Source organism: Diorhabda carinulata, chromosome 11 (assembly GCF_026250575.1).
Source record: "Diorhabda carinulata isolate Delta chromosome 11, icDioCari1.1, whole genome shotgun sequence".
NCBI classification, from domain to species: Eukaryota; Metazoa; Arthropoda; class Insecta; order Coleoptera; family Chrysomelidae; genus Diorhabda; species Diorhabda carinulata.
The window spans coordinates 5,284,423-5,312,033 of record NC_079470.1 but is presented as its reverse complement, the minus strand read 5'-3'; the positions used below and the strand labels follow the sequence as shown (position 1 = coordinate 5,312,033).

General features: G+C 30.6%; 2 protein-coding genes across 2 annotated transcripts; one reads left to right on the top strand and one right to left on the bottom strand.

Annotated features, from left to right (window-relative positions):
- Positions 1-531: 531 nt before the first annotated feature.
- On the top strand, positions 532-12,678 carry LOC130899335 (uncharacterized). Its single transcript, XM_057809212.1, has 6 exons — positions 532-705; positions 1,687-1,920; positions 8,839-8,971; positions 9,071-9,324; positions 11,000-11,206; positions 12,076-12,678. Exons 1-6 carry the CDS (start codon positions 567-569, stop codon positions 12,549-12,551), a joined length of 1,443 nt encoding a protein of 480 aa, XP_057665195.1. The 5' UTR covers positions 532-566; the 3' UTR covers positions 12,552-12,678.
- An 898-nt stretch (positions 12,679-13,576) lies between these two features.
- On the bottom strand, positions 13,577-26,958 carry LOC130899767 (mitochondrial glutamate carrier 1-like). The gene is made up of 8 exons (XM_057809956.1): positions 26,747-26,958; positions 24,439-24,479; positions 21,311-21,445; positions 18,503-18,652; positions 18,310-18,443; positions 16,333-16,518; positions 16,108-16,264; positions 13,577-15,932 (listed from the first exon to the last, which is right to left on the bottom strand). The coding sequence occupies exons 2-8, from the start codon at positions 24,462-24,464 to the stop codon at positions 15,788-15,790; spliced, it is 933 nt and encodes a 310-aa protein (XP_057665939.1). The 5' UTR covers positions 24,465-24,479; positions 26,747-26,958; the 3' UTR covers positions 13,577-15,787.
- Between the last annotated feature and the right edge of the window lie 653 nt (positions 26,959-27,611).

Sequence of the window (27,611 nt, the reverse complement as noted above, 5' to 3'; positions counted from 1 at the left end):
CGTTATTGAAACAGTGAAATTCCATCTAATGACGTGTTGGTTTGTTTTGATACAAAGTCCACCATTCGAGTTAATCCGGTTACTTCAGTTGATAATCTTCCAGCATCCAAACTATCGAGCATTCAGTCGGTAATGATGCGCACGGCGCTCATACCAAATTAAATGAAAAATAATGTCAAACCGACAGTCCACGTGGACTCATCATCTCCTCTGTTTACTAATAAAAACGTCGACTCGGAAACATAAATGCATTTCTATTGGCCGAAGCTGTCGGAAGGCGTATGTACACAATTTCTTCGAAATATTCCTGCAAGACAGTCTGCGATAAGCAGTGACGTGGCTTGTATCCGGTCTCCCTCAACTTTAAATAAATATAACAATGACTTTTTTAAAAAATCAATTTATTTCCACTGAATTTCACTATTGAATTTAGATCTGACACCCAGTATCATTATTGATATTTGATATGTTACTAGTTGTAATCCAATAAGGCTTTCACATACCATTGGTATCGAACTACATACATAGAAAGGTTTCTAAGACATACGATTTTTAGTAATCACAAGATGCAAGCAAACGAAAATACTTTTCTCATAGACAGGAATCGCGTCAATGGATTATCCACAATATTTGCTGTTGTCTGTATTTTGGATGTGTTCGGTGTTTTCCCCGTTATAACATTACCTAAAGCTATAATGGATTGTGGTGAGTTTTATTTTTTTTAAAACAAATGAGGAATTAAACGGGTTTCACGAAAAAAAATGTTATACATAGTTGCCACGTAGTTAATTGATTCCGTTCATTGTCATTATTACATTAAATTTATCAATTATTATAGAATTATTTTAGAATTTCAATATGTTCTAGTTTGAGGTTTCAATTTCAACTTTTGATACAGTGTCTTTTCATTTATTTTGAAAATAACACCTTACAGAGCAATTAATTAATAAAATGCAAAAATGTAAACAAGTAATTATGACACAATTGTCTTAGAAATATTACAACATCGCAGATCGATCCACACGGCTGCCAACGTAATTCAGTTTAGTAAACTTCAATATCAAAATTCCCTATTAACAAAGAAGAGCGCTGCTTAATGCAATAAATTATTAATGTATCTATATACGAGGTCTGGCTATTAAATAGTACATTCGAATATTCCCCTCCCCTCGCCACGCATCTTTCCATACGTTTTTTCTAATGATCCAAACAGTGATGGAAATTTTCTTTTGTGAGTGCCGCTTTGCCGTTTTTTGCTTTACCATTTCCATCCATTCAAATCATGTCCCTTTCAGAGCAGATTTTATATTCGGAAACAAAAAAAAGTCACACGGTGCCAAATCCGGTGTGTACGGCGGGTGTTTGAGCACTGGAGTGAGCTTACTGGCCGAATACTGCTTGCCAAATAGTAAGTCTGGTTGACAGTTGAATCTTCAGGAACCCATTCAGTCATCACGTTAGGGTTTATGTCGAAAAAAACCATCAATATTGCTTTGAATTTTGATTTGCTCTCTCGGCCCTCACTAAAACGCTTACGCCACTCAAAAACACGCGCACGAGGCACCATCTAGGCGCGCAGTCTCGTTATTTAATAGCTAGACCTCGTATCTGTGTATATATATACAGAGTGATCAACTTTAAAAGTATATCTATAGGAAATTTTTTGTATAAAATAATTTGTTTAAGGTTACTACGGGTTTCTATTAATAATTTCGGTAAGTTCGATGCAAATGTATACGGCAGTTCTGCTTGGTAGATCTTGGTTAATAGCTGAAGAATTATATCCGATGATAAACAAGAAAAATCGTTATCCATATGCAGCTTTAACGGAAATCACTTTTGGTAGCAAGTTTGCAAGCTTCGTAACATTTTTATTAGATTTTGCCATATTTGGCGGAGGAATTCCTAACCTCATTGTTGGTAATAGATTTTTAATAATTAAAATTTTCAATTGTACACTAATATATTTTAGTTATTTAAATAATTCAGTCTAAATTTATTGTTAAGTACCATAAACTTATAGCCGAAAGTTGTGTATTTCTCATTTCAGGAAGAAAATTAAAGTTTGTGGTTATTTAAATTCAATAAATCACACTAGATGGTGCGACCAGTCAAAAATTCTTAAATATAAAAGATTTATTATCTAATGCAACCCGATGTTCAACACCATGCAGTTCAATTAGAAATGTTTGATTGTGGTTTAATATCTCAATAAATAATTACAATTTATGATAACTTTTTTCAGAATGTTTCTTTATGGCGAACGATTTCCTTGACATGTACAACGGTCTAAAAATTTACATATCTTCTAAACCATAAATTTTATCGAGTTAAACAAACAGTACATTTTTGTTAAAGAAAAATTGTCATTATTTTCTGGTCATCAACATTTTTTGCATCAAGTCCAGACCCTGTATAATAGTTTCTTTTGAATATCAATATCAAAATCTATCATATTGTGGAAGAGTGCAAAAACTTTTGACTGGTCGTGTATATTTTTAATTATTATAATTGGGACTCAAATTTTATGCCAATTATAATTGAGACTCAAATTTTATGACAATTATAATTGAGACTAAAATTTTATGTCAATTAAAATTGAGACTCAAATTTTATGCCAATTATAATTGAGACTCAAATTTTATGTCAATTATAATTGAGACTCAAAATTCATGCCAATTATAGTCGAGACTCAAATTTTATGCCAATTATAATTGAGACTCAAATTTTATGTCAATTATAATTGAGACTCAAATTTTATGCCAATTATAATTGAGACTCAAATTTTATGTCAATTATAATTGAGACTCAAAATTCATGCCAATTATAGTCGAGACTCAAATTTTATGCCAATTATAAGTGAGACTCAAATTTTATATCAATTATAATTGAGATTCAAATTTTATGCCAATTATAATTGAGACTCAAATTTTATGCCAATTATAATTGAGACTCAAATTTCATGCCAATTATAATTGAGACAACAAATTTCATGCCAATTATAATTGAGACTCAAATTTTATGTCAATTATAATTGAGACTCAAATTTTATGCCAATTATAATTGAGACTCAAATTTTATGTCAATTATAATTGAGACTCAAATTTCATGCCAATTATAATTGAGACAACAAATTTCATGCCAATTATAATTGAGACTCAAATTTTATGTCAATTATAATTGAGACTCAAATTTTATGCCAATTTTAATTGAGACTCAAATTTTATGTCAATTATAATTGAGACTCAAATTTCATGCCAATTATAATTGAGACAACAAATTTCATGCCAATTATAATTGAGACTCAAATTTCATGCCAATTATAATTGAGACTAAAATTTTATGTCAATTATAATTGAGACTCAAATTCTATGCTAATTATAATTGAGACTCAAATTTTATGTCAATTATAATTGAGACTCAAATTTTATGCCAATTATAATTGAGACTCAAATTTTATGTCAATTATAATTGAGACTCAAAATTCATGCCAATTATAGTCGAGACTCAAATTTTATGCCAATTATAAGTGAGACTCAAATTTTATATCAATTATAATTGAGACTCAAATTTTATGCCAATTATAATTGAGACTCAAATTTTATGCCAATTATAATTGAGACTCAAATTCTATGCTAATTATAATTAAGACTCAAATTTTATGTCAATTATAATTGAGACTCAAATTTTATGCCAATTATAATTGAGACTCAAATTTTATGCCAATTATAATTGAGACAACAAATTTCATGCCAATTATAATTGAGACTCAAGTTTTATGTCAATTATAATTGAGACTCAAATTTTATGTCAATTATAATTGAGACTCAAATTTTATGTCAATTATAATTGAGACTCAAATTTTATGCCAATTATAATTGAGACTCAAACTTTATGTCAATTATAATTGAGACTCAAATTTTATGCCAATTATAATTGAGACAACAAATTTCATGCCAATTATAATTGAGACTTAAATTTTATGTCAATTATAATTGAGACTCAAATTTTATGCCAATTATAATTGAGACAACAAATTTCATGCTAATTATAATTGAGACTCAAATTTTATGTCAATTATAATTGAGACTCAAATTTGATGCCAATTATAATTGAGACTCAAATTTTATGTCAATTATAATTGAGACTCAAATTTTATGCCAATTATAATTGAGACTCAAATTTTATGTCAATTATAATTGAGACTCAAATTTTATGCCAATTATAATTGAGACTCAAATTCTATGCTAATTATAATTGAGACTCAAATTTTATGTCAATTATAATTGAGACTCAAATTTTATGCTAATTATAATTGAGACTCAAATTTTATGTCAATTATAATTGAGACAATAAATTTCATGCCAATTATAATTGAGACTCAAATTTTATGCCAATTATAATTGAGACTCAAATTTTATGTCAATTATAATTGAGACTCAAATTTCATGCCAATTATAATTGAGACAACAAATTTCATGCCAATTATAATTGAGACTCAAATTTTATGTCAATTATAATTGAGACTCAAATTTTATGCCAATTATAATTGAGACTCAAATTTTATGTCAATTATAATTGAGACTCAAATTTCATGCCAATTATAATTGAGACAACAAATTTCATGCCAATTATAATTGAGACTCAAATTTCATGCCAATTATAATTGAGACTAAAATTTTATGTCAATTATAATTGAGACTCAAATTCTATGCTAATTATAATTGAGACTCAAATTTTATGTCAATTATAATTGAGACTCAAATTTTATGCCAATTATAATTGAGACTCAAATTTTATGTCAATTATAATTGAGACTCAAAATTCATGCCAATTATAGTCGAGACTCAAATTTTATGCCAATTATAAGTGAGACTCAAATTTTATATCAATTATAATTGAGACTCAAATTTTATGCCAATTATAATTGAGACTCAAATTTTATGCCAATTATAATTGAGACTCAAATTCTATGCTAATTATAATTAAGACTCAAATTTTATGTCAATTATAATTGAGACTCAAATTTTATGCCAATTATAATTGAGACTCAAATTTTATGCCAATTATAATTGAGACAACAAATTTCATGCCAATTATAATTGAGACTCAAGTTTTATGTCAATTATAATTGAGACTCAAATTTTATGTCAATTATAATTGAGACTCAAATTTTATGTCAATTATAATTGAGACTCAAATTTTATGCCAATTATAATTGAGACTCAAATTTTATGTCAATTATAATTGAGACTCAAATTTTATGCCAATTATAATTGAGACAACAAATTTCATGCCAATTATAATTGAGACTTAAATTTTATGTCAATTATAATTGAGACTCAAATTTTATGCCAATTATAATTGAGACAACAAATTTCATGCTAATTATAATTGAGACTCAAATTTTATGTCAATTATAATTGAGACTCAAATTTGATGCCAATTATAATTGAGACTCAAATTTTATGTCAATTATAATTGAGACTCAAATTTTATGCCAATTATAATTGAGACTCAAATTTTATGTCAATTATAATTGAGACTCAAATTTTATGCCAATTATAATTGAGACTCAAATTCTATGCTAATTATAATTGAGACTCAAATTTTATGTCAATTATAATTGAGACTCAAATTTTATGCTAATTATAATTGAGACTCAAATTTTATGTCAATTATAATTGAGACAATAAATTTCATGCCAATTATAATTGAGACTCAAATTTTATGCCAATTATAATTGAGACTCAAATTCTATGCTAATTATAATTGAGACTCAAATTTTATGTCAATTATAATTGAGACTCAAATTTTATGCCAATTATAATTGAGACTCAAATTCTATGCTAATTATAATTGAGACTCAAATTTTATGTCAATTATAATTGAGACTCAAATTTTATGCCAATTATAATTGAGACTCAAATTTCATGCCAATTATAATTGAGACAACAAATTTCATGCCAATTATAATTGAGACTCAAATTTTATGTCAATTATAATTGAGACTCAAATTTTATGCCAATTATAAGTGAGACTCAAATTTTATATCAATTATAATTGAGACTCAAAATTTATGCCAATTATAATTGAGACAACAAATTTCATGCCAATTATAATTGAGACACAAATTCTATGCCAATTATAATTGAGACTCAAATTTTATTTCAATTATAATTGAGACTCAAATTTCATGCCAATTATAATTGAGACTCAAATTTTATGTCAATTATAATTGAGATTCAAATTTCATGCCAATTATAATTGAGACTCAAATTTTATGCCAATTATAATTGAGACTCAAATTCTATGCTAATTATAATTGAGACTCAAATTTTATGTCAATTATAATTGAGACTCAAATTTTATGCCTATTATAATTGAGACTCAAATTTTATGTCAATTATAATTGAGACTCAAATTTTATGCCAATTATAATTGAGACAACAAATTTCATGCCAATTATAATTGAGACTCAAATTTTATGTCAATTATAATTGAGACTCAAATTTTATGTCAATTATAATTGAGACTCAAATTTTATGTCAATTATAATTGAGACTCAAATTTTATGCCAATTATAATTGAGACTCAAATTTTATGTCAATTATAATTGAGACTCAAATTTTATGCCAATTATAATTGAGACAACAAATTTCATGCCAATTATAATTGAGACTTAAATTTTATGTCAATTATAATTGAGACTCAAATTTTATGCCAATTATAATTGAGACAACAAATTTCATGCTAATTATAATTGAGACTCAAATTTTATGTCAATTATAATTGAGACTCAAATTTGATGCCAATTATAATTGAGACTCAAATTTTATGTCAATTATAATTGAGACTCAAATTTTATGCCAATTATAATTGAGACTCAAATTTTATGTCAATTATAATTGAGACTCAAATTTTATGCCAATTATAATTGAGACTCAAATTCTATGCTAATTATAATTGAGACTCAAATTTTATGTCAATTATAATTGAGACTCAAATTTTATGCTAATTATAATTGAGACTCAAATTTTATGTCAATTATAATTGAGACAATAAATTTCATGCCAATTATAATTGAGACTCAAATTTTATGCCAATTATAATTGAGACTCAAATTCTATGCTAATTATAATTGAGACTCAAATTTTATGTCAATTATAATTGAGACTCAAATTTTATGCCAATTATAATTGAGACTCAAATTCTATGTCAATTATAATTGAGATTCAAATTTCATGCCAATTATAATTGAGACTCAAATTTTATGCCAATTATAATTGAGACTCAAATTCTATGCTAATTATAATTGAGACTCAAATTTTATGTCAATTATAATTGAGACTCAAATTTTATGCCTATTATAATTGAGACTCAAATTTTATGTCAATTATAATTGAGACTCAAATTTTATGCCAATTATAATTGAGACAACAAATTTCATGCCAATTATAATTGAGACTCAAATTTTATGTCAATTATAATTGAGACTCAAATTTTATGTCAATTATAATTGAGACTCAAATTTTATGTCAATTATAATTGAGACTCAAATTTTATGCCAATTATAATTGAGACTCAAATTTTATGTCAATTATAATTGAGACTCAAATTTTATGCCAATTATAATTGAGACAACAAATTTCATGCCAATTATAATTGAGACTTAAATTTTATGTCAATTATAATTGAGACTCAAATTTTATGCCAATTATAATTGAGACAACAAATTTCATGCTAATTATAATTGAGACTCAAATTTTATGTCAATTATAATTGAGACTCAAATTTGATGCCAATTATAATTGAGACTCAAATTTTATGTCAATTATAATTGAGACTCAAATTTTATGCCAATTATAATTGAGACTCAAATTTTATGTCAATTATAATTGAGACTCAAATTTTATGCCAATTATAATTGAGACTCAAATTCTATGCTAATTATAATTGAGACTCAAATTTTATGTCAATTATAATTGAGACTCAAATTTTATGCTAATTATAATAGAGACTCAAATTTTATGTCAATTATAATTGAGACAATAAATTTCATGCCAATTATAATTGAGACTCAAATTTTATGCCAATTATAATTGAGACTCAAATTCTATGCTAATTATAATTGAGACTCAAATTTTATGTCAATTATAATTGAGACTCAAATTTTATGCCAATTATAATTGAGACTCAAATTCTATGCTAATTATAATTGAGACTCAAATTTTATGTCAATTATAATTGAGACTCAAATTTTATGCCAATTATAATTGAGACTCAAATTTTATGTCAATTATAATTGAGACTCAAATTTTATGTCAATTATAATTGAGACTCAAATTTTATGCCAATTATAATTGAGACTCAAATTCTATGCTAATTATAATTGAGACTCAAATTTTATGTCAATTATAATTGAGACTCAAATTTTATGCCAATTATAATTGAGACTCAAATTTTATGTCAATTATAATTGAGACTCAAATTTTATGCCAATTATAATTGAGACAACAAATTTCATGCCAATTATAATTGAGACTCAAATTTTATGTCAATTATAATTGAGACTCAAATTCTATGCTAATTATAATTGAGACTCAAATTTTATGTCAATTATAATTGAGACTCAAATTTTATGCCAATTATAATTGAGACAACAAATTTCATGCCAATTATAATTGAGACTCAAATTTTATGTCAATTATAATTGAGACTCAAATTTTATGCCAATTATAATTGAGACTCAAATTTTATGCCAATTATAATTGAGACTCAAATTTGAAGTGATTCTTCCAAGTTATTACAAAATTTTCATTATCTCAATTTTATTAGCTTCACAAAATCTGCAACTATTTGGCCAACGAATTAGTAATGGTTCTATCGACATATCATATTGTTTTTGGATTATTATGGTCGGAGCGCTATTATGTCCGATTTTATGGTTGGGAAGTCCAAAAGATATGAAGTAAGTTGTTGAAAATAAATAAAAATCATCAAATCAAATGACGAACAAGCAATTATAAAGGGGATAAAATTATAGTTGAGCATAGTTTTCATTTTCCAGATGTTTGTGTTCAATATCGGTTGGCATAGTTCTAACGGTGTTTTTCTTAACATCCGGATGTATTTTATTTAGTCCAGGATATATACCAGAGGAATCTAAACTTGTGCATAATGAAAATTTACCGTGGAAGAACATATTAAAAGCTTATGGGATTCTAGCTTTCCAATTCGATATCCATCCGTCTATACTCACTATTCAAGTTGACATGAATGACAAATCGCGACTATCTAAAGCACTTTTATCAGGATTTTTGAGTAAGTAACTAACTAGAACTAAAGCCCAAGTATGCCTCAATCTCATGATATGTCACATGACGATCTTGTAATATCAGTTTACGCATAGCATCGATGTTTTCTGGCACAACAGCCGATTTTGAAACGTCGGCCATATTGTCGTGGTGGATAAACAAAGGTTTTACTTCAATTGTTTTTAGAGAATTGATAGTTTCTGTTTTTTGATTGAAATAAATATCTATGGTCAAAAAAATGAAAATAAAATACCATTTGAGTCCTATTTATCGAAAAAAAAAAATAATAATAAGCCAATACAATGATCAGTTCGCGATCAGCACGTGAGCATTCCGGATGAAAACATGCATCGTTATCGGTCCAAGTGATAATACACCACAAATAAAAAGCTGAACGGGGGGGGGCGATTACGCCGAAGAAGCCATTAGATCCGGCGTAACACAGGGACGGCATCGTATTATCGTACTGCAGTGAGATTATTTGTATTTGTCTATGGCGTAATTTTCTTAAATATGTCTGACAGATGATTGTGAATATTTTTAAAAATTAAATGCTAGAAAATGATGACGAGACTGTTGATGACGCTATTTCTAAAACGGCAAATGTTTACCGAAATGAAAAAAATGCAATTTTCTGACGTTTAAAATATTTTTCATGAAGATATTAAAGAATTACACTTGATAAGTGGAAAAAGTGTATTTAAAATATCCAAAAAAGGGGAAAATCAAAATATGGAATATAGACATTGTCATTGATTTGCAAGTTGAGTCTCTTGGTGTAAATGTTGACGACAGTGCTCAGAAACTCAATGTCGTCTGATAGGGAATAAGAAAATGTGTTTATTGAGGTAAGAAACGAAAATTTTTACATTGTATATTTTTATAATAATAATTTCCTATGATTTATATTGTTGTTACAATCTCATCTCCGACCTGGAGCCGGTTCTGCTTGGTAGAATTCTAGAATTTGATGAAATTCATTCCATCTTTGATTTTATATAACTTTTTATAGCAAGCGGTTTATTTATATTGTTTCTTTTGAATAATTTCTAGGAAAGTTTATTTATTTATCAGTTTTGTTTCTTTATTTTCTAGAAGTTTTGAGAATTCTTTTGGGATATATAAGGAGTTTATGTGGCGTAGATGAGTTCAGTTTATAATATATAGACGTAGTGAACAGAACGAATTATCAAAGTAATCGTGGATTTTAAATAAATTATTTAAGTGATAGTTATAAGTGAATTATTATAAGTTAGTGTAGTGTATGGTATTTAAATAAATTAAGAACGTAAGAGACAGTGTATATTAATTCACCTCACTAATAGAAATCATATAAATAAATAAGAAAAACATTAAATTATTAATCTGCTGTATGAAATCGAAAATTATTTCTCAAGTGCGGATTGGGGGCCTGTTACATGCTCGACTTTGGCGTTTTCAACCCTGATCACGTGCTTTATGCGTGACTATGTTTTGGTTTACTATTTTTCTTCGATAAATAGATTTTACAAATAATTTTTGTGTAAATAACGCACTCTATGTCTCCCAAGACAATATGGCAGCTGTAACGTCATCAATAAATGATGTAGTATTACCAGAAATGTCAAAATTACGTAACAGATCTTTTTACAATCATTGGGATTGCAAAATCGAGTATTATTTCAATACAAAGTAATTTTCAGTAACTTTATCTATGTTTGGAATTACAACGATAATGGCTTATTCGAAATTAGGACTCCTAGATCAGCCTAGCATTTTAGAAATACTACCGACGACGGTATTCTTGCATGCTGTCGCGTTGTTGGTGGCGGTACAATTATGTCTTACGTCAGCTGTCAGTAATTGCGCTTTGTACCAACAGATGGAGGATTGTATGAGTATATCGAGAGGTGAGTATTTATGGCAATTCATCTTCAAAACAAGGTTAATCAATAAACCGATCGATGAATTTATATTCATTAGTTTTCGTATAATGACTTGGGAGCACTGGGGTTGAAAAACGGAATTGTCATCTTGAATTTTGATATTTACGATACATAAAAAGTTTGTTTGACGAATGGAATATTGAAATATATGTTGTTCAATTTTAATTTGGTGTAGAATAACCATAAAGTGCTGGGCACTCACAGATAACGTGATCTGCAGTTTCATCTCCCTTATTGCACCAGCGAATCGTCCATGATGGTTTGGAGATGGTGTCTTGTCAGTAGTCAGATATCACATCTATTCAATTGGAGGAGTTGTTCGGTAAGAACCTGCGAGCCCGCCTTGCAAGCAGACCGTTGAGACACGCGATAGCAACACTTTCAGCTACACCATGAATAAGTTCTGGGCCCGATGGTTATTTTGCCAATCCCAGTCTGGTAAATAAGTCTTCTTCATTGTTGCTTGAGTGACCAGGCATCCACGATCTTGATTTTTCAGCCATCACTCACCAGTTCTTGTAGTACTTCCTTGCACTCCAGCAATAGCCTAGAGCACATCCTTATGGACGTTATGACTTGTATGACAGCAATTCTTTTATGAAACTGAGCTTGAACAGCTCTCAGATATATACTGAAGAAATTAACTATCTATTCATCATTTTTGTGACTTTAAACGTGATCAAACTCAGAAAAATTGTCCTCTTTTATACATAATTGTTTTTATAGAGTAATTATGTGATGTAATCCAAACTTTTTTCAATAAAAACTATAATGGCCGAATTCAAAATCAATTATTTTAGATTTTCGTGGTTATGTGATATTTTTAATTCTAGATTTCAACTCAAAAAGATGTATTCTTCGTACTACCATCTCCATTTTAGCAATTGTGATAGCGGAATCAGTTCCAAAATTTGATTTGGTGATGTCAATAATAGGTGGAACCCTAACAGCACCTTTGGCATTCATATTACCTCCGCTAATTTTCTTGAAAATGCAAACGATGAAAAAACTTTATATAGAACAATTGGCTTTGGCTTCTTTCACTAATTTAGTGTATACAAAAGACATGTCACAATATGTTGAAAGAAAATACGATTCAGAGATTATTGTCTCCAGTAATGAATCTAATTATTGTAAGACTTTCATTTACAAATATTTTGAAAGTTTCTTTTGTGTTTTTATAATTGTTTTTAGTACTTTTTTAACTTTGACAACAACTTACTTCAATTTTCTTAGTGCTATTTATTCCTACAGTAATGTCACTATGCCTTGTATTTATAACGTATCTAAAGCATTAATATTTATTTGAGAAACACCCTGTAGTTTGTTTGTCACGAAATTGCAGTTGAGTGACACACTGTTTTAAGATGTTTGAAGGCAATTTATATACAAAAAATGTTATATTTACACTATAAATAAAAAGCTTTTAAGTAAAACTGTTTTTTTACTAATTTACACACAAAAACAAAAAAATGTACGATAACAGTCATTGTTTACTGGAAAAGCTTGTGATATGTAAACATACTAGATTTAGGTTATTTCTTCTTTTCTGTATAACTTGGCATTTGCTTATATAAATATGCGGGTTTATACATCAGAGTGAGTATAAAAATAATTTCTAGATTTGAACTTTGAAAAAACATTTTAACGAGTATGATTAGAAAAAATATTAACTCTCAAGAGTTATTGTAACAAAACTGGATAGATTGTTCAGTTAATTAGGTTCTTCTTTTTCTTGTGATTTGGCCATTGCCCCTATGAATATTCAGGACTATGATTTATTGTATCAAAGCCAAATAGATTAAGTTCTTCTTTTCATTGTAATTTGGCCTTTATTTGTATGAATATACAATTACAGAAAATACTTTCAAATTAGCAAATGGGTTAGCTCTCAGGTTATATATATATATATATATATATATATATATATATATATATATATATATATATATATATATATATAAGAGTGAATATATTAATCATTCTTAGAATTGAACTTTGAAATAAACAAAAAATTGACGAGTATGAAGAATAGAGAAATGTCGACTTTAAGAGTTATTGTAACAAAACTGGATAGATTGTGCAGTTAACTAGGATCTTCTTTTTCTTGTGAATTGGCCATTGCCTCTATGAATATACAGGACTAAAATTTATTGTAGCAAAGCCAGATAGGTCAAGTTCTTCTTTCATTGTAATTTGGCATTTGCTTATATGATTATAAAATTATTGTGAAAGTGCTATTGATTGATATAAATTTTTTTTATTGTTGTGTCAACTGTCATGGAAGAGTGCTATGTTTATAGGGAAGGTGAAAATTTAATTGAAACACTGAGGAACATCAACTATTTCCGTTTATTGAACATCTATAACGGCATACTCACGATTTAAGTAATTGACAACACATTTATTTGACAATATTGGAATAATAGGATAGGGAAGAAAGTTTTCAAACTGTTCGTAATATTCGTTTCATTTTCTACATGTGAAAATAAAATTTTTACCTACAATAATGTTTAATTATTTATAATATGGCGCGGTCAATAGAATTTTCTCAATAAAATTTGATAGTGCGATCAATATCTGTTCCAGTTAGTGTGCAATGTCACCAAATTTATATTTAAATAAACCCGCATAAACTCGATTACTTGCAGTGTTGCTTTGCTATATGGGAATGTATCGGTTATGCGATGTTGCCGAATGATTTCATTCTAGCACTGGAGACGTTTAATTTAATATATCGGTTCTGCTGCGTTTATTACGGCATTAAAGGAACATATCGAGACTGCAGTGTAGCAAAAACTACATTTCACTAGACCTGCGAAAATATTGCGGTGCTGCAGGAACGGATTTTTACTCAGAGCGCCACCTGTCGAAAAATATGGTAAACCCCACCGACATAATTGTACCTAATTTAACTTGAATACTTTTGAAGTTATACTTGTAAATATCCTTTTGACCGCGCCAGTTATATCCGTTTATATTACGAAATCATTTTTCAGTTGGACCTGTACTTTCAGTTTAACTTTCCAAAATGCCTTTTCATCTTCTAATAATATTTCTAACTCTTTTTATTAGGCATGCAGTTTATTGTCAGTGTTTTCAAAAAAGTTTTTCACGTAGTTAATTGATTAAAACATCGAAATCTCTCAATGAAAAGCATTTGATTAGTTTTGAAATCGCTTCAAGTGAAAATTTTGCCTTAAACCTTACTGAGATTCTTGTCTAATTTTTTTCATTATGAACAACATTAAAAAAAATATGTGTAGTATAAAATAAAAAGGGGTTGCGACTGTTCGAATTTTCGAAATTGATACTAAACGGCTGTTTTATCGTTTGAAAAAATATATACATATAGTAAAAATGAGATTCGAAGAGTATTAATCCGATTATTTTGTAACTTTACTTACTAAGCTTAAAATAAAAAATTATACGACGTAGTTTCCATATTTGAGTATTTTAAATTGTTAAAAGTGATAAAATACTGATCTGGGCAGTTCAAAAGTGAATTATGATTCCAAAACTTATCAAATTTGCTAATAAAAATCATAATTTTGGAAAAACTTGATTTACTACCGCAGTTTTTGAGATAAAGTAAGAGGAACTAAGAAGCTTACTACCAAATGAAGTTTTATAAAAAAAATAACCGATTATTATAATGATTTTTACATCCGTATTAAACTAAAAAGTGCTAAAATGAGTTCATTATTGAAAATTTAGATTGGAAAATCTGTTCAAAACCATTTTAAACAAAATTATCTGTCAACAAAACCAATCAATAAGCGTTTCCATGAAGTTTGTATGAACGGACTATAATGTTTGCCTATAAATCACACCCAAACTCATTCGTTAATGATAATAAGAAAATAGATGTGAGAAAACACCCCTTTTCAAGATCATTTTCCACTTTTCTTTTCGACAAGGTCAACGAATAGGTTTCGAAATGGATTCAAGTGATTCAGGAAGGTTTTGAATGAACAGACTATAATTTTGCCATTGAAAACTAACCGAAATGCATTCAAAAGATATTTGGAGGAGGTTTTACATGAACGGACTATATTCAAATCCGAAAATATTCCCCCATTTCTATTTTTGTAAGCAAAGAAATTGCGTCTTGTTATGGACAGTAATATAATAAAATTAATACGATAAATGGAATGATAATTCAACGTTTTAATCAATTTTAAACGAAAATTTCAAAAATTTAGTAGATTTTTGGAAAAAAGCTTCTCAGTTACACATAAAATAGTTAAAAGTTTGTCGTCTCAATGAAATTTTCATTCGAAAAAAAAAACAATTCGAATGAAATAAATCAAACGAAACAATAAAATCAAAATATAAAAATTGATCAAAAAAAAAAAAATTTCGAAATTATTTTTACCTATCAATCGAAATATTTAATATTTTTCACAAATATTGGGGGTGGAAAAAAATATTCGGGATCGATTTAAAGATGTTATACGAATCACAAAAATTTTTAAATAAAAATAAATAAAATTTGTTCTTATCGCTAAAAAAAAATCATCGCTAGTGAGATTGGTACTCCATTTATCCTCTTGGATAACCCAAAAGATATTCGGCAACTCCGAGGTAATAAACGGTCTGCGCTATACCAAATAAAGGTGCTATGACAATCATACGGCAAGCACCACCCTTAAAAAAAGCTGTAACCCCTTCGTATTTCAAAATATTTCTAAAATAAACGATATTCGTTAGTATAGTAACGAAAAAAATTGAAAACGCAACACGTAAACATTAAACGCGTGATGAAGGAATGGAAAGAATTGATAATAAAGTCAAATATGAAATTATTCGTTCGTTATTTTGAGTATAAGACGAAAAAAATTGGGTTGAAACGAAATACTTACACAAAAGCGTTCCCAATACCAGTATACGACCTTTCTCCTTCCGCCTTGGTCAAAGCTTGCAACCTAGTTTTGACAACATCGAAAGGATTCACAGCAAGAGCTGCGAAACTTCCGGCAGCGCATCCCGCCAAAAACGAACACCAAAATACCGCTTCGTCTGCGCAAATTTCGACAAAAAAACAAAATAAATTCACACCAATAACAATTTTCGGTTGAGAAACTTACTGGAGCCGTCTCTCTTTCGAGGTCCTAAATCGTTCAAAGTGGCGAATAATGGGAAATATATGACAGAAAAGGATACGTCTCTTAACATAGTAGCACCGGTACCTTTGTACAATCCAATGATGCCGTGTTGTTTTAATAAACCTAACGTCAATTCGGTAGCTGATGTTTTTTTAACGGTTTTACCTGCTGTAAAACGAATAGAATATATACTGTATGATTCTTTTATCTTGTACATACTCAATTAAACATACAGAGGTCGGTATAAGTGAGACGACTCTCATAAATGCGGCAACGCTGTCGAAAATAATTGAAACGAAGCATGTTCGTTGTGATAACGCGTGTTTGTCGAGTAGACGCACGCTTCAAGTAAATATTTTGGAAGGCGTACCGGAAATTCTTGAAAACGGGCGCTGTCACCGACGCTTCACTAGTACGATTTCGATCGCAGATTGGAATTTTGCGAGTGGTACCTCTGATGCACTCAGGATGATCAGCTGTTCCAGCATTCCATTATTGTGGTACTTCAAGCTAAACGGAAACCACCAGGATCCTCAAGTCTTCATTGAAAAAGAATTAAACCTGCCTGGGGTGTGTTTGTGGGCAGATATCCATGCGGGAGGTCTCGTGGGTCCGTACTTTGTTGAGGGTCACGTGACGGACAAAATTTATCTGGAAATGCTCGAAGATTTTCGTGGGTAAATTGACAAGGATCCAAGGTTCGCGAATATTCTTCATTTCATGAAGGAGGGAGCTTAGCCGCGGGATTATCTTAATGGATAGGCGACGAGGAATCGTCACCCTGTGGGGCCTTCTGATGGACCGCGATTTTGCAAGAGGACCGCGCATGCTTTCCGATCTTCGAGTGTAATTGAAGACGAATTGGGAAGCTTGACATGCTTCGCCGGACCTTCCATTCCGTTGAAAAACGTCACCGTGAATGCATTGATCAAGAGAGGCATCAATTTGAACACTGCATCTTTTCTCTAATCGCAAATTTTTTGCCTGACTTATACCGACCTTTGTATTTCTATTACGACCTTAAATACATTCGCGAGCAAAAAAATTTCTTCTTCTAATTTTAGCATCTCGAAGCCATCAGTCGTAGTTTTATAATGAGTGGTCTGTGTTGTTATTGATTTTTTTATGAAACTTGACACAATGATAATGAGTTCGAAGGAATCTGATTAAATATCTCAATAAGCTCGAAACCCCATACCCCAGCAGGGTCCAATGGTACTCTGGTGCTATTGAAAGCTATTGAAAAGTCTTAAAAGGCTCGAAGCTCCAAAACCACATAATTGTGGCAATTGGTTTGGCCTTAAACCAATTTTCATAAGGATCGAACGAGGTCCTTTGGTAAATGTTTGGCAGTGGAGCCCAAGGTATTTCTTTGTCATAAAAATTAATATTTTCAATATTTTTTTTTCATTTTCTTTATTTTTTAGGTGCATTTTAGGTAAAATTGAGACTCAAGTTTGAAAACCAAAATTTTTTGTGTAACAAAAAATCCAAATACAGAAATTCCACGATTTGTCTGCGAAAACTGTACTTGAAAATTTCTCGTTTTTTCAACATAAATCCATAAAATTTGAAACAAAAAACAATTGAAAATACGAATTTAGACAATTTTTACAGATTATTAGAATTTTTAAAAGGTTCAAATTTTTCTCATTTTCTCTAAATTGTTTGAATATCGAAAAATTAACATTTTTAATAATTTTTTTGACGCTCTTATGACAAAAATTAGTTAAAAATCAACTTTCCAAAAATAAAAATCATATTATCACTTCTATTCCCGCAACATTACAAAGAAAGCATGAAGAAAGGGAATCCTAACCTAAAAAATATTAATTTTTTTATGACCAAAGATAGGTCGGACCTCTCATTTCCAAGTAATAACCCCAAATTTATATTCAGATTGTGTTTTTTTACGTAATCAAATTTTATGTCAGAAAAAATATAAAAATATGTAGGTACCTAAAAGAGCTTGAGCGGCAACTCTACCCGCGTCTTGCATTTGAATTTTCAACAATTCCATGGGAGTGGTTATCACTATTTGGCAAAGTCCGGCTAAACCTCCAGCTATCATTTGCCTAAATAATGGAAGCGTCCTAGGGAAAGTGATTATTACTTGTTTATGAAAATGATTCGACTTCAAACTTCAACTTACTTCTCTTTTGTTTGTAAATTAAATCTAAAAAAATCGTTGGCCGCCAATTTTATTGCTTTTTCCGGTGTTATTAACAATATATTGACCGCCGATCCTCTATACATTCCTAAAAATCCTTCATTCCTATATGTTTTCTTAAACGCGTCAATCCTGAGGAGAAAACCAAATGTTATAACCCAACCCATATACAATTCAAAACAATTCCCTTCTCAAAACAAAAGATTTTCGTCCAGAGATGGTTCAATGTTAAAAGAGACGACTAGAGTTGGTTAAACTTTAGTTAACACGTCCAAGAGATCTTTTAAGATGATCAGAGATGATTTAACATTAGTAGATCATTGGTTCAAAGTTAGTAGTGGCACCAAGAGATGATTCAAGAATAATAGAAACGTCTAAAAATGGTTAAACATTAACAGAGGCGTTAATAAATGGTTCCAGGTTACTAGAGACGTCCAAAAATGACTCATAATCAGTAGAAACGATCACAGATGGTTCGAGGTCCATAGAAACTGGCAGAATTGGTTCAAGGTTAGTTAACACGTCCAGAGAGATGTTTTAAGGCGAGCAGAAATGGTCCAAGATAGTAGCAACGCTCAGAGTTAATTCAAGGCTAATAGAAACGTCTAAAAATGGTACAAGATAAACAGAGGCGTTAATAAATGGTTCCAGGTGACTAGAGACGTCCAAAAATGACTCATAATCAGTAGAAACGATCACAGATGGTTCGAGGTCCATAGAAACTCGCAGAGTTGGTTCAAGGTTAGTTAACACGTCCAGAGAGATGTTTTAAGGCGAGCAGAAATGGTCCAAGATAGTAGCAACGCTCAGAGTTAATTCAAGGCTAATAGAAACGTCTAAAAATGGTACAAGATAAACAGAGGCGTTAATAAATGGTTCCAGGTGACTAGAGACGTCCAAAAATGACTCATAATCAGTAGAAACGATCACAGATGGTTCGAGGTCCATAGAAACTCGCAGAATTGGTTCAAGGTTAGTTAACACGTCCAGAGAGATGTTTTAAGGCGAGCAGAAATGGTCCAAGATAGTAGCAACGCTCAGAGTTAATTCAAGGCTAATAGAAACGTCTAAAAATGGTACAAGATAAACAGAGGCGTTAATAAATGGTTCCAGGTGACTAGAGACGTCCAAAAATGACTCATAATCAGTAGAAACGATCACAGATGGTTCGAGGTCCATAGAAACTCGCAGAGTTGGTTCAAGGTTAGTTAACACGTCCAGAGAGATGTTTTAAGGCGAGCAGAAATGGTCCAAGATAGTAGCAACGCTCAGAGTTAATTCAAGGCTAATAGAAACGTCTAAAAATGGTACAAGATAAACAGAGGCGTTAATAAATGGTTCCAGGTGACTAGAGACGTCCAAAAATGACTCATAATCAGTAGAAACGATCACAGATGGTTCGAGGTCCATAGAAACTCGCAGAATTGGTTCAAGGTTAGTTAACACGTCCAGAGAGATGTTTTAAGGCGAGCAGAAATGGTCCAAGATAGTAGCAACGCTCAGAGTTAATTCAAGGCTAATAGAAACGTCTAAAAATGGTACAAGATAAACAGAGGCGTTAATAAATGGTTCCAGGTGACTAGAGACGTCCAAAAATGACTCATAATCAGTAGAAACGATCACAGATGGTTCGAGGTCCATAGAAACTCGCAGAGTTGGTTCAAGGTTAGTTAACACGTCCAGAGAGATGTTTTAAGGCGAGCAGAAATGGTCCAAGATAGTAGCAACGCTCAGAGTTAATTCAAGACGAATAGAAACGTCTAAAAATGGTTCAAGATTAACATAGGCGTTAATAAATGGTTCCAGGTGACTAGAGACGTCCAAAAATGACTCATAATCAGTAGAAACGATCACAGATGGTTCGAGGTCCATAGAAACTGGCAGAATTGGTTCAAGGTTAGTTAACACGTCCAGAGAAATGTTTTAAGGCGAGAAGAAATGGTCCAAGATTAGTAGCAACGCTCAGAGTTAATTCAAGGCTAATAGAAACGTCTAAAAATGGTTCAAGTTTAACAGAGGCGTTAATAAATGGTTCCAGTTTAACAGAGGCGTTAATAAATGGTTCCAGTTTAACAGAGGCGTTAATAAATGGTTCCAGTTTAACAGAGACGTTAATAAATGGTTCCAGGTTACTAGAGACGTACAAAGTTAGTTCATAGTTAGTAGAAATGTCCAAAGGTGGTTCAAGTAACATCCAAAAATGGTTAATGGTTAGAAGAGATGTTCAGGAATGGTTAAATATTAGTAGAAACGTCCAGGAACGGTTTAATATTAGTAGTGACGTCCGGGAATGGTTTAATATTAGTAGAGACCCAATAGCAGAAGACGAATCATTCTCCACCACGACTATTCGAGCTCCCACACAATCAGTTTAAACAAAAACTTTTTTAAACAGTCAAAATATCGAATTGATGGATCTACTGCCATACAGTCTTTGATTGGCACTAAATGGTCGAAAATAAATTATGAGGTTAACGTTTTTCTAAATCTAAAGAAGAGTTTGATGTGTTCAAATCACATTTTTCTGGTTAATTTTTTGGTTTGTTTTAGAAGTTTCGTCCTAGCTTTTGAGTCTCCTCCTTTTTTTCAAATTTTGTCCTCTTTTTGACTTTTCTTGCTTCAGTAGAAGAACTGCTAGCTGCTGTTACTATTTTTTTTTGGATTTAGTTGGTATTCGTTTTGGCGGAAGCTTCTCCCGTCGAAGTTTTGCTGGCAAATTGAAGGTTATCTAATATCAGATCCTTATATAACAAATAAATGATAAAAAATCGATATTTTCGTAGTACTCACATGCTATTATACATCCTCTCGCCATTCGGACCTATTTGTTGATTTTGCAAACGAGTTTTTACCAGATCTAGTGGAAAAACACAAGTGACACCGATTATACCAGCAATACCACCGTTAACGATTTTCGGTATTAACCTGAAATACATTTCAGATCAATTCGGGGTATCTATTAACTTAACTAACGCAGAATTGATACAAAATCCACTATGAAATTAGTTTTCATAAACTTGCAACTCGAAAACTATCAATTTTATCTTCTTATTCTTCAGCTAACCATTAATGGATGTTTGGAATCATTTCTGACCATTTTATCCTGTACCTGCTGGTTGTTATCCCTGTTTAATGTTTAACATTATGGAGCCACGACATCCTCTTCCTGTCCAATCCTCTTCTTTCCTCTATCTTTCCTTCTTTCAAGAGTTGAAGCAAATGGTATTTCTCGTTCTTAGGTATGCTGTTTTCCTACGTTTTATCGTGCCCAGCAAATCTTATTCTTCTCAGAATTTCTTTGTTCGTTTCTCTTGCCGTGGAACTCTCTTCGGTAGATCCCAATGTCTTCAATCTGTTCGTGGTGTTAACTCTCAGTGTCCATACGTGGCATTTTGTGCATCCATCGCTTTTTCCATCTGGCACTTGATCTCTGATGACCAGTATTCACATAACCAAGTTCCCAGATCATCAAACTTTGTTAACCGTTCAATCTCTTCACTATTGTATGATAATTTCAACTAATTTGCTAGTGGTTACTAGCAATTTCGTCTTTTTTATCTTGATATTGATTCCCATAGGCCGATTGTGTATTCAAACTACGTCATTGGACGTCATTCATGTTGTCTGCCATCAGGACTGTATCATCGGCTTATCTTATATTTTTGACTTTGAATAAACGTTAAACATGAGAGTTTATGGTGTTCCAATAAGTCAAAAGTTTTATCCTAATCTATAAAAGACCTAACAACATATTTTTTTCTGGTCGCAGTAGTTCTGAACCAGTACTCGCATTGCGGCTACATACAGAGACCTCTTCTCTATTTTCGGAGTACGACTTTTAGTATAAAATACATAAAATTTTCTTCAGTTTCCACTTCACCAATATATACGAGGTACAGTTATTACATAAACATCCCCTAACTTCAGCTCGTACCGTGAAACTTCTTGATACGAATGCAGTACGTCTCGCTACTACAAACAAATCAGTTTAATAGCAGTCAGTACTTACATTAGAGAAAAAACAAGTTATAGGTTCTTATGGAACCCTAATTAGTCATCTTAAGAGCCTTAAATTGAAGCAAGATTCAAATTTGCCGCCATTTATGCAGTAAAGTGTTGATAACCCTAAAAATAAATAAATCGGCAGCTGCAATTGAGAAATTTAATACAAAATATGGTCAGTTTATAGCGAAGACAAGAGTCGAAACAGATTTTGAATGAAGGAAATTTCGTTTAACTGTTGTTTTGCTTCAGTACCTCGGTTGCCAATCCAGGAGGGCAAGGAAAATCTGTTCAACTGGCTACCGCGCATTCGTCATCACCATATTGACCCCCGGAGTGTTTCAGTGCCTTCATTGACGCTACCTGGAGCAAGTGGATAAAAAACTGGCGCTCGAGGTAATTCGAAAACTGAGCTTTGGTTTTCACTGGCTTTCACTTTAGCGAAAGAGCGTCCCAAATGTGCAATGATTCATCAAAAAATTCCGGGAGGTAGGATCCGTCGGGGATGCCAAACACACTGGTCGTCCAAAAAACAAGTCGTTTAAATATCAAAATCAAACTAAAGCCTAACGACCATGCACACCGAAGAGATTTTGTTGAATGGATTATTGAGCGAGCATCCTAAGCGACGAAAACACATTTTTACCTAATTTTCACCACCTGTGGTTGTCGAAAAACAAACGCAACCACAACGTTTCGCTGTTTGGTGTGTATTTTGGATTGGAGGTGTAGTTGAACCACACTTTTTTGAAATTGAGTCTAGAGCCCGATACGGGATGTTTGGGCGATATTGATGTGGTTTCAACAAGACAACAGTCCATGAAACACTTCAATTACCGCATTAGACATATCCAGGTCGTGTACTTCCTTGTTCCTATGATAAGAATTGACCCACTAGATCGCGCGATTTAACATCATTAGATCAACAGACTGAAAACTGTTTTCTATTTTAAAGTTCAAATCTTCAGTTAATTTTGGGACACCCTATAGTTTCACTGGTTTGTGCTATGTATACAAGGTATGGAAATATGAAAATTTGTACCCCAAATCCATTTTTTCCAATCCTAAAAGCTCAAATTAATAAAAAAGCTGAGCGACCCCAAATATTGATCTGTCTTGAGGCCTGGGCGGAATTTATCTAGTAAATTTCACTAAAACTGATTGTTGATGTCCTTTGATGATGCTTGGAATAATCTGCAATTAAAACGATAATCGGCGCGCCAATCCAGCACTTACTGGTCATACTGCGTACCTTCCTTCATTGTTGTGCGATATTTTGAATAAAAATACCTTTAACAGGCTCTATTTAGCTCGAAACTCTTGGGTGTCCTCATATTTCGATTCCCAGGGTTGCAACTAATGGTAAAAGACGAAAAAATTTATTGAAATATCAAAACCATTCCGATAGAAAGGAATCCAAAGTTGAAATAATTGTATTCTAAGAAAATATGTCCTCTGAAATACCTTAAGCGTCTATAAAGGATGTCCCAAACGTATTCAATAGATTTCAAATGAATTGCCTGGTCCATAGTATTGATTATAACATTTTCCAAGTAATTTTGAGACACTTGAGTTATTACGGACCTGCGTTTATACAAATATTCTTCCAGAACATCCATTGAACAATTCTATAGCAATTATTTATTACAACTAATTCTGTGCGTACTTTGAGAGTTGTGCAGATGAAATTTTATCCATCAGGAGACGTTGAAGATAAAATTGCAAGTTTTTGCACGTAATCTGACTGTTTATAACCTCAAATTTCGGTTTTGTATCAATTCTACATCAGAATGGATAATATATACGAGTGCTTTACAATATTTAATATAGTTATGAGATCGTAAACGAGAGTTTTTGAAATTATTGTATAATGTGTTAATTTCTAGTGTACTTGTTTAAAAGTTCATTTTACTTACGAAAAGGTTTTTTGCTTTTCAGCCATATTGTTTCCTGTTATCTATAATAAAAATATAAAAGATATTGAATATAATATAAAAAGAAATATATTATAATATGAATAAGTGACAGCAAAAGTCAATCAACTGTCAATGACATATAGTTTTCTAGGTTAAGGTCGCTAAATTAAATTTTCAAAATAAAACTTGTAACACTTTGGCAACACTGCGAATATGACATGTAGATTGAAATAAATATTAGCGGGAATCGGCGATTTTAACGACCTGTTAAAGGTTGTAATGGAGTCTGAAGTTCGATTGTAGGAAAATTTAAAGTTTTTCAACTGATATGTGATAGTTTTTTTTTATTTAATTGAAAATGAGTGAAATTCCCCGTGTAAATCAAGTTAACCTGAGTCACAATACATGAGGTTAATCATACATTGAAACAACTTCATTAACCAAACTTTTTGAGTTATCGAATTTTCTAATCTAAAATTTAATGAATTTGAACCTCGACGTTTTTCGAAATACCACATTTTCCTGCAACAAATAATACAAAAGCGTTCAGCCAAAGCTTCTGTAAGTCAAAAATTCCACCGTTAACTGGTGATGTAATATAGAACTGGAAAACGAAAGCAAAAAATAGGAAAGAGTCGAAGGGAATCACTTCCATGCTATAGGCCTAAAAGGCATGGGGAAAGCACCTATATACTTTTTTTACTTATATACATAAGTGAAGTTCAAAATGTTTTGTTTACAATCAAAGTACGAATATTAGAACAAAAATACAAGATAAATAAAGTCTTATTATAGTTTTTTAACATTCGTTTTAGAAATATTGCCCTCAATACATCCTCATCTGGTAATATACGGTTTAATTAATGGATTCTTAACATTACAAGATATTTGAGATGAATTTTGCTTAAATTGTAACATAAGAAATATTCTTTTTTGACATTAGTTGATTCAAATAGAAGAAACATTCAACAAAGAAGTGTTCAATAAACAAAAAACAATTAATAACCATAATATCAAGCTTTGAAATTAATTGAACAATCTTCTGATGTATTTATTATCGTATGTTGCAAAATTGAATCAAAAGATTGTTTATTAATTAAAGTACGGTAGACACGAGGCATAGCGTTTAATACTACTTAATAGTTTTTTGATGCATATAATCGATTTTTCGAGGGTGGCCACCCCAAATCTGGTCGAGTGATTTGTCATAAACAATTTAATTGTTTACAAAGCTATAACTCTTAAACAAAGAAAGATACAAAAAAAGTTTCAACTAAAAACAATTTGTTCTAATAAGATCTACAAAAAAGGTCTCTACAGTTTTTTGTAAAAAAACAATATTTAAAAAGTTATCCTTGATATAATGCAAAATTATCGCAAAATTGATGATAACCTTTTAAATATTAATTTTTTGTAGAAAACTGTATGGACCTTTTTTATAGATCTTTTTTAAACAAACCTTCTTTATTTGAAACTTTTTTTCGTATCTTTCTTTGCTTAAGAGTTATAGCTTTATAAACAATTAAATTTTTATAACAAATTACTCGACTATATTTAGGCTCAGTACCGTCAAAAAAACGATTCTACGCACCAAAAAACAAAGGAAAACGCTTTAAGACTGTGGCAGATATGAAAAAGCTACAGGGGAGGATCCCGTACTATTACCCTAAATAATCCCAAATATTTTTTACAAAAATTTCCATTATCGCGTCGTCTGGTTATATTAAAATTAATTTTAACAAAGTTGTTTACAAAAGATTAACTATAAATATAGGTATTTAATATGACTCAATTGATATCAAATATGTTTATAATTAGATAACAATGAATGAGACTAATCATTTTATATTTTATGATTGTTGTTGTCTCATAAATAACAAACAAATTGATTATCGATAAATATTGTGTATATAGTTTGTCTTAAAAAAAGTAGCAAAAATTAAGTACTTAAAACTTAACTTAAAATCAAACTTCTAATTTTTAGGTTAGGTTTAACATTTAGCAATATATCTAGTGTTATTTATAAAAAAAATAAGGGTAATAAAAAAGTGTTTATTGAAAATAATCGTATAATAAATTACATAATACTTCTTGGCAACTGTTATTTGAAAAATATTTTTAAAAACTTATAAATTATGAATGACGAAGGACGAATTTTTCGTGTTACTCTATATATAGATGCATCTAATAAAACTATTATAATTTAAATTGATATAACATTGAAAATAATATCCAATTTAAATAATTATATCCAAAATATATAAAAATATTGATTTTACTCTATATTAAAAGTAAAAATAAAATCTACCTTATTATGAGACAGCTAATATTAAATAACCTCTTGATGTATGATAAGTTACCGGTCACTTATTACAATATTTATTTACCTCACTTATTTTAATTGACACATTCACATACACAACAGAATAAATAAAACTAATTTAGTTGAAGGTCGATTGACAATCCTTCAATTTTGTTAAACTAAGGAAAAGTATTGAACATGAAGTGAAGAAGTAATCTGTAATAAATTTGTTTGTGATATATTCACGATCTACTAGAGGGCGATGCATATTCTCAAATTCATATTATCATTGTATAAAGAATAGGTTAAATCGAAAAATCTTCAAATTTGTAGCGAGAAAGACAGAACAGATACCTTTAATAGATTTGTTTATAATACATTCATTTTATAATATACAGCAATGCATAATTCTAACAGATTTACATTCCAAATTACATTTGATTTATACTCCAAATTTGACGCTAGTAAAAGGAATAGAAATCTGTAATATATTTGATCTGTTATGTTCACATTCTACTAGTGAGCAGTGCATGATTCATACATATTCACGTACATTGTACAGTTGAATCGAAAAATATTCAAATTTGCTGCAAGAAAGACTTAACAGAAATCTGTAAGAGATTTTTTAATAACATATTTATTTTATAAGGGAGAGTAATGTATAATTTTCACAGATTCACATTCCAAATTACACTTGATTCGACAATCTTCAAATTTGACGTTAAGAAAAGTAGAAGAAATCTGTAATAGATTTGATCGTATTATATTCCTAATCTACTTGAGGGCACTACAGAATTCATACACATTCACGTACGTTGAATCGAAAAATCTCCAAATTTCTAAAGAGAAAGACAGAACAGATACCTATAAT

Bases quoted from the DNA above. Each gene is read 5' to 3' on its own strand.
- LOC130899335 (XM_057809212.1), top strand. From the start codon at position 567: ATGCAAGCAAACGAAAATACTTTTCTCATAGACAGGAATCGCGTCAAT. The intron at 706-1,686 runs GTGAGTTTTATT...AATTTGTTTAAG, and splicing joins TAAAGCTATAATGGATTGTG to GTTACTACGGGTTTCTATTA. The intron at 11,207-12,075 runs GTGAGTATTTAT...TTTTAATTCTAG, and splicing joins TTGTATGAGTATATCGAGAG to ATTTCAACTCAAAAAGATGT.
- LOC130899767 (XM_057809956.1), bottom strand. From the start codon at position 24,464: ATGGCTGAAAAGCAAAAAACCTTTTC. The intron at 18,653-21,310 runs GTGAGTACTACG...TTTTCTCCTCAG, and splicing joins GAGAGGATGTATAATAGCAT to GATTGACGCGTTTAAGAAAA. The intron at 16,265-16,332 runs GTAAGTTTCTCA...AAATTTGCGCAG, and splicing joins TCGAAAGAGAGACGGCTCCA to ACGAAGCGGTATTTTGGTGT.